At 43.7% G+C, this 14,809-nt stretch overlaps 1 protein-coding gene across 1 annotated transcript in view; it reads right to left on the reverse strand.

Moving 5' to 3' along the window:
• Positions 1–404: 404 nt before the first annotated feature.
• The window catches only part of fbxw2 (F-box and WD repeat domain containing 2), a 56,310-nt gene continuing 41,905 nt past the window's right edge, over positions 405–14,809 (reverse strand). The window contains exons 3-7 of the mRNA XM_039774481.1: positions 10,036–10,230; positions 8,433–8,566; positions 7,836–7,922; positions 5,779–5,948; positions 405–910 (exon numbers count right to left, since the gene is read on the reverse strand). Coding sequence (XP_039630415.1) covers positions 622–910; positions 5,779–5,948; positions 7,836–7,922; positions 8,433–8,566; positions 10,036–10,230 — 875 coding nt within the window. The 3' untranslated portion in view covers positions 405–621. The remainder of the gene's footprint in view (positions 911–5,778; positions 5,949–7,835; positions 7,923–8,432; positions 8,567–10,035; positions 10,231–14,809) is intronic.

Here is a 14,809-nt window from a genome sequence, read left to right on the forward strand (position 1 = left end):
CAAGGGCACATCTACTGGATCACCTCCTCTGTTGTCAAACCTGGTGCCCCCCCAGGACTGGAGGCTGACACCCCGATATGCTAAAATAAACACAGGACATTCCTTCAGATGTATTTGTAAGTATAAAATGTTTTAATACTGAGTCATGTCATTCATGTTTATACCTCTTAAAGAAAAATAAATAAACAGCGGCGTCAGGACAGAGGGGAGTGGCAGCTCACACAGATCTGTTGGGGTGCAGAACAAAAAGAAATAAAGTTCAAATTGTAATTTTATTGTTCTTTTAACATTTTGTTGAAGTGAACCTCCCAAATCCTCAGCGTTGTTCCCTGCAACCCCATGGATGTGATTTGATGAATACTGAGCGAGATGACCACCAGAGCGAGATGACCGCTTAACCCCCCCCTCGCTGGCTGCCTTCGGCGTGTGACTCTGTGTGCTGGATGACACGGTAGTCGGGTGCAAACCTTTGGTACATGCAGAGCCTTGGTTCCATGACAAGAGTTTTAGAAGAAGCAGCAGCACCAGTTCTCACTAAGGGTATCCACCTGTGTGTGTGAATGTATTGGTGTGTGCGTGCACGCCGGGGTGGGTGTCGGCTCCAAAAAGCGGCCCCCTCGTTTAGCCGTTCTCTTTCCATAACACTAAGTGGATGCTGTGGTCAGGCATGCTTGTGGCGAAGACGAGGCCAGCGTCATTCTGACCATCCAGTCCATTCAGCCAGGCCGTGTCTCCGGCCAGAAAGCTCGAGCCTCTTTTGGACTTCCTGTAGGCCGGCAGAGGCCAGCGGCCGGTGATCCTTTCTGTCCTCAGGTCCATTATGTATAAATAGTGAGTGTCAAACAACAAAGCAAAGACTTCTCCAAAACTTAGCAAGGACAGGTTGGCCGAGTCCAGCATCTTTATAACCCTGAAACAGAAGGAGAGGCACACGTCATTTAAACAGAGGCATACTGCGGGTCTCGGACCTTTGACCTCTCAGGGTTTTTTGCCTGTTTTTACACTTTTACACTCTTACTAGACTTGTAGTGTTCTACTAGTACTACGCTGTGCTTTGTGAAAGGCACCGTAAACACAAATAAAGTGAAACGGACCGAGTCTCCACCTTACGAGGAACTGCAACAAACAGCCTAAAGGTGCAAAGTCATACATTTTCAAGTCCTGTCCTCGGGACCCCCATGGCTGCAGGCTTTTACTCAAAGAAACTTCATAATTGGTGAGCCCTTAATTATTTGCAACGTTGATGGACAGACTGGCAGACGAGATCAGACAGGAGTCCCCGTGGACTGTGATGTCTGCTGATGACGTTGTGATCTGTAGTGAGAGTCGGGAGCAGCTGGAGGAGAACCTGGAGAGGAATGAAGGTCAGCAGGACCACCAGGACAGAATACGTGTGTGTGGAGGTCAGAGGAGTGGAGCTGGCGAAGGCGGAGGAGCTTACAGTACAGAGTGAAGAGGGGAAGTGAAGAAGAGAGTGCAGGCAGGGTGGAAGGGGTGGAGAAGAGTGTCAGGGGTGACTTGTGACAGCAAGAGTGACAGGGAAGGTCTACAGGATGGTAGTGAGGATATCTATGTTATATGGGCTGGAGACGGTGGCACAGGGGACAGAATTAAAGAGGCTAACATTTGCATTGGGTGTGACGAGGATGGACAGGATTAGAAATGAGGACATTAGAGGGTCAGCTCAGGTGGGACGGGTGGGAGACAAAGTCAGAGAGGCGAGATTGCAGTGGTTTGGACATGTGCAGAGGAGAGATGAGGGTGCTAAGGATAGAGCTGCCAGGTGAGAGGACAAGAGGAAGGCCTAAGAGGAGGTTTATGGATGTGGTGAATGTCACAAGATGACGAGGGCAGGAAGAGAAGGAACAAGATGGTCCACTGTGGCGAGCAGCTGAGAGAAAAGAAGAAGAAGAAGAAGAAGAAGGTGACAGTCTCATTCCTGTTCTGACACAAAGAGAAATAAAGCAGATTTTTTATAAATGGATCAGGAAAAATGTCAAAAATTGTGCAAAGTTCATAAGCCAAAAATCAAAATGAAAGAATCAAAGCACAGGGTCTCAGGCAGGAAGTCACAAAACAGAAAATGAGCTGCTTTAATACAATCAAGGTTTCTATCTGCAGACTCAGTGGTTTCTCATGTTAGGGTCCTGGGGTGGCCCCAATTCATCGTTCAGACTCACAGAAAGCTCCAAATCCCATCTACAGCCCGTGTACGTTTATTCTGAAGAGCCTCCTAGGCAATTAGATTGAGTACCCGCAGAGAAAGGGACACTTTTACTTTCATTGATTAACTTCAGATTTCCAGATGTACCCAAAATATAAGCCAAGTAAAAATCAGTGTCAGTAAAATCATTCAACCTGATGTAAATAAAAAAACTAAATTTTATTAATGGTGAAGAAGTGGTCACACTGGCCTTCCAGGACCCTCACTCAGGCCTTCAGCATCTCCCCCCTAAGTGACATTCAATGGGCTGTAACTGGAATAGTTCTTTCACCATTTGATCCATTTCAAATTTCACTTACTGTATTACAGTGCTGTTGCAAACGCCATTTATTGAAATGAAAAATGAAATGCAAGTCAGACGTACACGCAACAAATGCCTCGGAAAGTGACGTCAGAGGTGACACTCAACTGGTGCCTCACCACGCTGCACAGAATCAAATCATTTTGTGCACTGTTCACATCTGCTGCCTACGCCTCTTGTTCTGTACTGTTGGTTAACATCATAGTTTTACATGAGGCAAATACAGACTCGCAGTGCCTCAATACGTAAACGGCTCAAAAAAATTAAAGGCATCCTTTTTAATCATTAATCATCTTTATAACATCAAGTCAGTGACACTTGTGAGCTGTTGATTTGCTCAGTTCAGTAGCAGAGGGGCTTGTTCATCAGTTTCAGCCACTTTGGTGCACTGGAGGGGCAACACTGAGACGACCCCCAAAACAGGAATGAATGGGTTAACAGGTGGAGGGAGGCCACTGACATTTTTCCCACCTCATCTGTTTTGTTACTCGTTTTACATTTTGCTACGGTCAGTGTCACTACTGGTAGCTTGAGGCCATACGTGGACCCTACAGAGCTGGCACAGGTAGTCCAACTTCTCCAAGATGGCTGGCACATCAAAACGTGCCTCCGATTGCCAGAAGGTTTGCTGTGTCTCCCAGCACAGTCTCAAGGACATGGAGGAGATTCCAGGACACAGGCAGTTACTGTAGGAGAGCTGGACAGGGCCCCTCATAGAAGGTCCTGGGATTGGGTCAGGCTAGACAACGACACCTGGACTGCCATTAGGTATCGAGATGAAATCCTTAGAGGCATTGTCAGACCGTATGCTGGTGCAGTGGGCTCCTGGGTTCCTCCTAGTGCATGACAATGCCTGGCCTCAAGTGGCGAGACTATGCAGGCAGTTCCTGGAGGATGAAGGAATTGAAACCATTGACTGGCCCCCCCACTCACTTGCCTGACCTCAATCTAACACCTCTGGGTGGGACATTATCAGAACATTAGAACAATCTAGACGAGAACAGGCCATTCAGCCCAACAAAGCTCGCCAGTCCTCTCCACTTGTTTCCTTCAAGAAAACATCAAGTCGAGTTTTGAAAGTCCCAACGTCTTACTGTCTACCACACTACTTGGTCGCTTATTCCAAGCGTCTATCGTTCTTTGTGTAAAGAAAAACTTCCTAATGTTTGTGCGAAATTTACCCTTAACAAGTTTCCAACTGTGTCCCCGTGTTCTTGATGAACTCATTTTAAAATACAAGCTTCGATCCACTGTACTAATTCCCTTCATAATTTTAAACACTTCAATCATGTCACCTCTTAATCTTCTTTTGCTTAAACTGTAAAGGCTCAGCTCTTTTAATCTTTCCTCATAATTCAACCCCTGTAGCTCTGAATCAGCCTAGTCGCTCTTCTCTGGACCTTCTTTAGTGCTGCTATGTCCTTTTTGTAGCCTGGAGACCAAAACTCCACACACAGGAGTCCAGATGAGGCCTCACCAGTGTGTTATAAAGGTTGAGCAGAACTTCCTTGGACTTGTACTCCACACATCAAGGCGCTATATAACCTAACATTCTGTTAGCCTTCTTAATGGCTTCTGAACACTGTTGGGAAGTTGATAGCTTAGCGTCCACTATGACTCCTAAATCCTTGTCATAAGGTGTATTCTCGATTTTCCGACCGCCCATTGTGTATTCAAACCTAATATTTTTACTTCCTATGTGTAATTCTTTACATTTACTGACATTAAATTTCATCGTCCACAAATCTGCCCAATCCTGTATGCTGCCCAAGTCCTTCTGTGATGATATAACGGATTCCAAATTATCTGCTAATCCACCTGCAAACTTCACCAGTTTGTTACTTATATTCCTATCTAAATCATTTATAGATATTAAAAATAGCAGCGGCCCTAGCAATGACCCCTGCTGGTCACCACTCTTAACATCGGCCAGTTCTGATGAGGTTCCTCACACCATCACCCTCTGCTTCCTGTGTCTGAGCCAATTCTGCACCCATCTAAAAATATCACCCTGAACTGCCACTTCTTTTAATTTGATGCCAAACCTCTCATGTGGCACCTTATCAAATGCTTTCTGAAAGTCAAGATAAATAATATCATCTTCTCCACTTTGATCGTATGCTTTTGTTGCAACCTCATAGAATTCCAACATGTTAGTAAAACACGACCTTCCTCTTCTAAACCCACACTGACTGTTCAGAATAACTCCTGTCTTTGCCATGTGTTGCTCAATCTTATCCTTAATAATTCCTTCCATTCCTTTTTCTGTGATGCATGTTAAGCTTACTGGCCTGTAGTTGCTTGGATCTGCCCGGTCACCCTTTTTATATAATGGGATGATATTTGCCATTTTCCAGTCCTTTGGAATCTCTCCAGTGCACAGTGACTTCCTAAAAATATGATTATGTTTCAGTCCATCTGACGCCTCAGACTGTCCAGGAGCTCAGGGATGCCCTGGTCCAAATCTGGGAGGATATCCCCCAGGACACCATCTGTCGTCTCATTAGGACCTTGTCAGGCAGGCATACAAGCACGTGGGGGCATACAAACTACTGAGTACGATTTGGAGTTGCTGCAATGAAATTTCATCATAATAAGACTCGCTTGCCTGCCACTGCCTCATTTTTTCCCTTTGATTTTCGGGGTGTCCCTCTGTCGGTTGATCATTTTCATTTCCATCCTTTTGTTACTCACACATCACCACATCAGTCCATATCAGTAGAGACAGCCAGCAGGATTTTTTTTCCCCATTGAGATCTGATGTGTTTTCAAAGTGTTCCTTTAATTTTTATGAGCAGTATATAACGTAGATGGACACTCACATTTAGGATCAAAAAGAGGCTTAGCTGGGGGAAAAAATATATATTAATGACAGTGTTTAATGTGTGCAATCATGATGATTCTGCCTGGGTTTATTATGTGTGCTACAGGCAGTGAGAAATGTTTCCGAGTAAACGTTCTCTCTGAGCTCCCCACTTTGTGTACACAGAGAATCCAGTTTTTGTGACGGGCTTTGTTTTGAAGTGTCACATTCATGGGAGTTTTGATTTATGTATTTTAAGCAACAGTACATGAAACATAAACATAGGTGTAAAACTATTAACATAAATGGAAAAAATATTATACAAAGATACATGTGTCACCTCAAATATTTAACCAATATTCAAATACTTTTGCATATGCATCTTTAACATGAATACTCAATCTTTCACTTTTGGCTGATTGGACAACCCTTTTGGTCATGGGTGGTTACCTGAGAATGTCGTAGCTGGCAAAGTCCCACTGGTACAGTCCAATATCAGAACTACAAACGATGTACCGCCCATCGAACTGCAATCTCGGCTGCAAACACACACTGCGGTCTTCAGAGACGGAAAGGGTCTTCAGACATTTGCAGTTGATTTCTCTGCCAATTGGCCAGATCTACGAAACAAGGAACAGAAAAGGAAACATTACTCATCATAGTCACACTTAGAAGAAGCCACTCTGTGATATGTTAAAACCAAAAGGCTTCAGAAAACCTTAAATATGTCAACAGACTCAGGCTAAACATCTTTATCAAGTCGCCTTCTGGAAAGAATCCCAGTTACATGCATTCTATACATTTCTTATGTGTACTTCTTATTAGCAGCTATAAGGCCTTTGCTTAATTACTTGAGTCTTACTTTAGCAGTTGTCGTTATTTTTTGCTTCTCGCTCTGCAATGTGGAATTTAGTCACTAAAGCTCTTACTGTTCTCATTCTAGGACACTGCAAGTGTGTTGCATGATGCCAACATGTACAGCTCTGCCACTTCATAGCAGTTGTGTCTTGGTTTAGTGTGTGGCTGGGATGCCTTCTTTGTGGAGTCTGAATGGTTAACCCACATGACACTAAACGGCTAGTGTAAGAGAGTGTTTGAGTGCTCTGCAGAGGAATGGCACCTTGTGCGGCGCTGCTCCCTGCACTCATACTGCCAACAAAGGCTTCTGTACTGGAGAAGCAGATTCAATGGGTAAGTTACAATTAAAACAATAGTGTGGGGTCTTGTGGACAGCCTTCTCCTAGGAGTCACACATGTCAATAATGGATACGGCAAGAGCAATTTTACAATATAAAAAAGAAAAAAAAATCGTGAGTGGTCCCCCCCTCGACTTTCTCGTATACTCAGATATGAGGATGGATATTTGAGGAGTAAACCACAAGGCAAGGATTATATTTTTATATTACGTACATTAAAGAACCATCAACAACAAATCAAATTAATGATGTATTGAACAATTATTAGAAAAGTAAAGTTGAATAAATCAGACTGTGTGTGTAAACACGATAACTTGAGCACGCTTTCACCAAGATGAACCAAATTTTGCATACAAGTATTATTGTACAAAATGTCAACTTTCTATCAACTTTTGGGCCAAATCCATCAACCAGAAGTGGTACTTTACCTAAACACATACTCATTTATTCAAGCAGCTGCAGAGTTCTCACGCTGGGGCTAAACCAGCCCAAAGCCTCCACGACTGCCAGTCGTCTTCAATAGTGGTCACTGCAGCTCCATGATCGCTCAGCTGGAGCGACCGCTTTCTTCAGCCCCACTGAGTGTCGGCCAAACAGCCAGCTGTCTGCCTTTGCTCCATCGAATCTGCCCGCTCCCCTGCACCGGCTTTCCTCTCCATTTAAACCTCCCGTTCTTTCCTGTTCTCCCCATAGCCACCGCCTTCTATTTATCACGGGACGTGGATCAGATATGGCAATTAGCAGCTCCTGGGAACAATTATGGAAGCGGACGACTCTTCACCTGTGCACTTAAGCTAGGATCACCCGCATCACGAATTTCCCGGGAACCTATCGGCCACACATACTTGCTAAGCCGCGTGTGCGGCGATTATTTATTTAAAAAGTGGCCTTTTTGACTTGAGCTGTGGACCCGCTACACCACACTAGCCAGTCGTTGTACGAGAAAAAAACCCGTGTGCGAAATCGTGGATGAAGCCCTGTAGATATGGTTTGTTCAGGAACGTCAAAGAGGTACAGTACATACCTTAGAAATATTTTTGTACATGAAAATAGGTATGCGTCTGATTAACCGGCCAAAACGGCAACCGGCCATTGGTCCAGTCCCAAGGTGGCCGGTTAATAGGGATTGTACTGTAATTAGAGAATGTTGTTATCACAACTGGAAATGACCTTTGCTCATTTGACTGCTGATCTTTGAAATGTAAGAAGAGAATGGCAGTACAAAAAAAAAAATGTATCGAGACCTCTACTTATTAAAAATATATCCTTCACCTTAGAAAACCTTACATTTAGCAAAAAAAATGGGTGTACCTTAATTTTATATTTATCAGCGCTTAATAAAATGTAATCTCCTGGACTGTGCATAACTGATTCCACTTGACTCTTCTGTAAAATGACCTGAAAAGAAACACAAAAGTAGTGTGTTATTGTTGCAAATTTTAGAACACTTTACGTAATCGGTAAGTCAGGGCTTGTGTAAAAAATGTGTATTTAAAAGATTTAACACAAGAAAAGCTCTCGGCACCACTCGTCAATCTCAAATTATGTGACATTTCTGAAATATCAGGTGTCTTTTGCTAACTGAAATGGGGGATCACTGCATTAGAGTGGTATCCTCTGTGTTGTCATTCTGATGAGTCAATCTTCCCGCTTGACATAATTAAAACACGTGACTTTAGGGACATATGAACCAGTTCTCCTTGAAAAGGACTCCTATGATGAATTTCAAAGCTACCACTTTTAAGCTGGGCTGCTGTTGCCGAAGTATTTAGTGAATATCTGCTTTGTTGTCTTTTATCGCAGCTTCGTGATCTTTCTGTAGGACTGAAGACCTCCATAGGACCTCAATTTGTATCTCAAGGCATGTGTGCCTGGTAGCATTCTGTCTGTGAATTATTCGATATTTACCTTGGTCACCCACTCAGTGTGCCCTGTCAGAGTGTTGAGGCAGGTGCCTGCAGACAACGACCACACTTTCACAGTAAAATCTGCAGAGCCGCTGACTAAGGTGTCAAGTTCATCATTATAGTCGATGCTGAAGACTGCCAACCAAGAGAAAGAGAAAAGAGAAGGCAATCATTAATAGTCGACACAGAAGACTCACGAGAAGCACAAGTAAGACTCCACTTGAAGTCCTTTCACATCTCTGGTTGATTCTTTAAGGGTCACCTCTGTATTGACACTGGCTTGAAGTGGACAATTTCAAACAGAAGTAAGATATGGTGTGTCAGTAAGCTATTCTTCTTATCAGAATAACCAACAAAAAAAGTACTGATGGCGGGTGTTTTTTTTTCCGTTGTTTAAATGAACTTGTCAATTTTTTTTTTTTAAGCAAACAGTGCCACTTTTATTTAAACTAAACATTTTCCATTTAAAGAAACGATGCATTGTTTCACAAATGGTGTAAATTTGTATTGAAACATTTTATTGCCAACAATAGTCTATAAATAACAAAACCAACTAAACAAGCAGCTGTAAGTTGTAACTGCTAATACAAATTAAATCATACATATTGTGCAGGTTAGGTGCATTGGCGATTCTAAATTGTCCCTAGTGTGTGCTCGGTGTGTGTGCGCCCTGCCCAGGGTTTGTTTCCTGAATTGTGTCCTGTGTTGGCTGGGATTGGCTCCAGCAGACCCCCGTGACCCTGTAGTTAGGATATAGCGGGTTGGATAATGGATGAATGGATATTGTGGCCCTCATCTGGAAGGCCAGGCTAACGACAAAGAAGGTGTGTTTGTGCTAAAAATGCACCTCAAATCTGGAATACGAGTTTACCGATAGAAATTCGCCAGGCTAATACGGCGGAGCACTTTAAAAAACTGTCAACAATCCGTTATGTTAACTTGGCTTTCTTATAGCTTCATTTCAGCGTAACCCTGATATTCTGTATATGCATTGAATTATTATTTTTTAATTGTGGCTCCGAAATCTGTATCAACTCCTAATTTCTCTGCTGTTCTTTTCCCGGTTTTCTGTGCTGGCGGTCTGCGTCCCCACCACCTGATCAAAGCACTGGGCAGTCCCTCCATTAATGGATTGAAGGCCAGAGGTCCACATGGCCGTCATCATCTAATTCTTGCACATGAAGCCTGAAAGCCTGATTGAGATCTTTTATGTCAAGTAGAATGGCCAGTTTCTTGTGGCCTTTGGACCCCTGCAGATTTTGTTTTTTTTTTTTGTTTTGTCTGCCCTAACTGGCCATTGGACCTTACTTTTATTCTATGTTAATTAGTATTGCCTAATTTTATTTTTATATTTTTTCATTTGTATGAAAACGTGCTATAGAAATAAATATTGTTGTTGTTCGAGGGGGTCCCCAGGACCGGGTTTGGGACTCCCCGTACTAGCTGACTGTCTCAAGCTCCACCGGTAGACCTTGCACTGCTGGGTTTAAGTGCACCAAAGTCACTGCGGCCAAGTCTAAAATGGTTCAGTTCAATTACGACTAGAAAGCCCTTCAAACCCCCAGGATGAGTGGATTCTCCATGACAGCTGGAGGTCACGTTACCTGCACCCGTGTGGCCCCGGAAGTGCTGAATTTTGGCCCCTGAGCTCCATTCCCAGCAAGCTATCGTGTTGTCAAATGATCCCGTTACCAGCTTTTGTTCATCAAACTTCACCGCTGCACAGGTGTGCGTCTGTATTCCATAAATACACTGCCCCGTACAGACATCCCAGAGTTTGGCAGATAAATCATCAGAGCCTAAAATGAATTGGAAAAGAAAACAGTTAATTCAATCTTCTCACACCACTTCAAATCAACAATATAAATACGGCACTGTGAAGTAACAAAGCTGCAATTACTATTTAATGCAGGTGTAATTTAGGCTCTGTTGATTTCAGTTTTGACAAGAACAGGCCATTCAGCACAACGACGTTTCTCAATCCTGCTCATCTAATTTCTCCAGAATAACTTCAAGTCCAATTCTGAAGATCTCTAAAGTCTTACAGTCCACCACACTTAATTTACTGCACGTCTATGATCTTCTGTATGAAGAAAAACTTTACCAACATTTGTGTGTCATTTACCACCTAATCTCCTATTTGCCTACAAAGGTTCACCTCCTTCAGTTTCTCCTCATTGCGGTCCTTCAATGAGTCTCGTAGATCTTCTCTGGGCTTTATCAAGCACTGCTATGTTAACTTTGTAATATGGAGACCAAAACTGCACACAGTACTCAAGATGAGGCCTCACTCGTGATGTCATATCTATTATACATAACCCCCTTCGACTACTATGCTGGTAGCGGTGATACTAAAATTTGAAACTGCAACTCCCAGCAGTCCCTGCAGTGGCCCTGATTGGTTTTCGGCAGAGGGTGCAGCAGCTGTTGGGGTTAAAGGTGCGGCTTTTAAAAACGGGGCCGGTCACCAAAAGAAAAAGATGTTTTTGGAATTTGTGTTTCAAGTTCCTGTCTGTCTTTCTGCCTTCTGTTGGGTTACCTGTACTTATTCGTTTTGTCCTCGATCGTTTCATGTTTGGGGTCTGGATTGTCTGCCTTCTCCCTGTGTACATGAGGACTGTAAGTGGATTCATGGCCATCCTGCAAAGAAAGCAGCGCTCCTGAACTTGTCCACCCGTCTTCACCATTTCAGGAACTACCGGAAGGACTATCTTTACATTCCCATTCAACATGCGGATCTCTGGACTATCTATCTTCATCATTACATTTCATCCGTTGCTGTTTTTCATGGACTTTACTGTGTGTGTTTTGTTGGTGCTTTGTTGTAATTTAATGTATAATTGCCATAAGGGGAACAGGGGTGGTATCGTTTTTTTTATTACATTCTTTATTGGGCGGCACGGTGGAGCAGTGGTAGCGCTGCTGCCTCACAGTAAGGAGATTTGGGTCTGCTTCCTGGGTCCTCACTGCGTGGAGTTTGCATGTTCTCCCCGTGTCTGCGTGGGTATCCTCCGGGTGCTCTGGTTTCCTCCCACAGTCCAAGGACATGCACATTAGGTGCATTGGTGATCCTACATTGTCCCTAGTGCGTGCTTGGTGTGTGTGTGTGCCCTGCGGTGGGTTGGCGCCCTGCCCGGGATTTCTTCCTGCCTTGCACCCTGTGCTGGCTGGGATTGGCTCTAGCAGACCCCCGTGACCCTGTGTTAGGATATAGCAGGTTGGACAATGACTGACTGACTGACATTCTTTATTTGCTGTTTGATTACCACTTTGCTTCGTTTTTGTCTCTGTTTGCGAGTGCATGCAGGTCAGGCCAAGGCTAGGGGCATCCCTGGAATATCCACCATAAAAATAAATAAATCACCTTCTTCTCGACGGTGTGAATCTTAGCGGCGCCAGACAGCTACAGAATTTGGCAAGCCGGATAGGAGACAGGCTTTTTACAAGTTCCCTTCTAGTCCGTTATCACTTGCACCCAACACAGAAGTCATGTCTGTTGAAAACGCAGTGCAGGGCGAGGAGCTTGAGCTAAGTGTGCCACTGAGTGATATGCATCTGACTCCTAGGCCACGTCGGTGTGAATCTTAGCGGCACTGGACCGCTGCATGCTACACCTCATGACTGACTGATAGAACGACAGTTTGATTAATAAATCGATCAAATGATAGATAGAGAGAGACTGAGAGACAGAATGAACAAACAGAGTAATAGAACAAATAAATGAACGATAAATTGAATGACAGATGGATCAAATGAACAATGATGGATAGAACTTTATTATAACAAACAAGAACAACCTCCTTAAATGCACACAAGAGATAAAGAGAGCAGTCCAACATCATGCACGGGAAGGGAGTGAATGCACGTGACAACCTTGACAAGCATCAACACAATCCCATTTGTCTACATTTTGGCTGCAGGATGGCCTCTTTCCTGTAAATGTGGTCCATAATGTGGTGCATAAGGAGCCCCAACACTGGACTGTAAGTAGGAGAAACTGGTCAGACTGTGCGCCAGCGAATGAACTTGCATAGATTTCATGTTAATCAGAACATTATTGATCTTCCGGTGGCAGCACACTTTATAACAGTAATGGCCACAGCATAAAAGATCTGAGGGTCACTGAGCTTATGGGTAATTTCAAGACCCAACAGGAGCGGACAGAATCACAGACATAGAATTACTAGATGCCGCATGACCAGCAGCATCGTACGTCAACGTCGCCCGCCATATTGCGAGTGGCACTGCTGTGGAGTGAAGTAATGGATTAAGACAACATGTGCTGCTTGGGATTCTACAAACCGCTGGACGCTCCAAAGCAGATCCCGGGGGATTACATTTCATAGGTAAGGCTGAACAATTATTTTGGTTATATTGGCCATTAGAAAATCCTGTTTTATAATCTTAACTTTAGCTACGTCAGGCTAAGTAAGCAAAGCTATGCATTTATGTGCTCAAGTGAGCCTCCAGACAACGTTTTGGCTAAACGTTAGTCACTAACTATGTAGATTGTTGTTAGCTGTTAACATTTCTCAAACTTTGAAGGTTTCCCAAAGAAATCCACCTCAGGAAGCAGTGGGAGGTCAGGTAGCCCTTAGACGGGATTTTGAGAAAGCTGTCCTGTGACGTGTGCCGTGCTAGTTTGGTAACAGACGCTGTATCGGCATCATATGATCAAAGCTACCACAAGTTCACGTTAAACAACAAAGGAGGTGTGATGATTCCTTCTGAGGGTCCAGTCAAGGTGGTCAAAGTAGCTGAGCGTGTTATCCGACAGTCAACATTAGGGCAAGCTGTCAGCGTATCTTTGATCAATCAGTTTGTTCGGGCTGAGATTGGTTCAGATGAAGGAGCACATCGAGGAAACACAGTTTGAAAGCGACAACCATCATTTCATGCTCATGTCTTTAGTTGTGTCTGTCTTCACAAACTAAGGCTGCACCATATTGCCAGACTGAATACTCTCAAATTACAGGATCTGAGTGAGCGAGAGGAGTGCAAGTCTGGAGGAGATCAGTGAGGTGTAGAGGAGTGAGACTGTGGAGAGCTTCAAATATTGAGAGCGGTATTGTGTATTGCATTCTGTAGTTAACAGGGAGCCAGTGAAGTCGAGAGAGAATCGGTGTGATGTGTTCAGTGGATTTAGAACAGCAGGTTAGTATCCTGGCAGCGGAATTTTGAAGAAGTTGTAAGCGATGGATACGTTTTTGTGGGATGCCAGATAGAATAGCATTACAGTAATCTACACGTGAGGTGACTCAGGCATTAACCGATACTTCAGTACTGTGTTGAGTAACAACAGGACGAAGTCTAGAAATGTTTCGGAGATTTAAGAAGGCAGTCCGAGAAATGCTATTTATATGGAGTGAATTATTTAATAATAATAATAATTGTCATTATTAGTGTATAAATGGATATAAATAATTGCATTTAAACGATTTGCCAAAATCTGTTGTATGTAAACGATACTGTTTTAAACGTTATTGTTTTTTCATCAGAAAACCTGGTTTCCATGTCTACCTCTATTAGTTTAAATGGCACTTTTGCCACTCGCAATGTGGCAGATGTGCGGACATATCGTTTCGACTGGGCAATATATATGTCTATGGAGAGAATGGGAATTCAAACTTATGCTTAAATTCAATACACTTCAATTCAATGTGGACTAACAGACTGAGTGACCAGCTGACTACATGAGTGGCCTATCTTACAGACAATGCACTTCAAAAAAAAACCTTACAGAGATGGGAGTAGACTGGTGCCATGGACTGTGGAGATTATCTTACAGACAGACCTCAGTATGTACGTCTTGGGAACTGCAGCTCTGACATTGTGGTCAGCAGCACAGGAGTGCCGCAGGTGACTGGACTTTCTCTGGTCCTGTTTAGCCAACATACATTGGACTTCCAATACAACTCTGAGTCCTGCCACGTGCAAAAATTCACTGACGACACTGCTATGGTGGGCTGCATCAGGAGTGGGCAGGAGGAGGAGTATAGGAACCTAATCAAGGACTTTGTTAAATGGTGCGACTCAAAACACCTACACCTGAACACCAGCAAAACCAAGGAGCTGGTGGTGGATTTTAGGAGGCCCAGGCCCCTCATGGACCTCATGATCATCAGAGGTGACTGTGCAGAGGGTGCAGACCTATAAATACCTGGGAGTGCAGCTGGATGATAAACTGGACTGGACTGCCAATACTGATGCTCAGTGTAAGAGAGGACAGAGCCGACTATACTTCATTAGAAGGCTGGCGTCATTCAACATCTGTAATAAGATGCTGCAGATGTTCTATCAGACGGTTGTGGCGAGCGCCCTCTTTTACGAGGTGGTGTGCTGGGGAGGCAGCATAAAGAAGAGGGACAAACTGGTGAG

This window comes from Polypterus senegalus, chromosome 13 (assembly GCF_016835505.1).
Source record: "Polypterus senegalus isolate Bchr_013 chromosome 13, ASM1683550v1, whole genome shotgun sequence".
NCBI classification, from domain to species: domain Eukaryota; kingdom Metazoa; phylum Chordata; class Cladistia; order Polypteriformes; family Polypteridae; genus Polypterus; species Polypterus senegalus.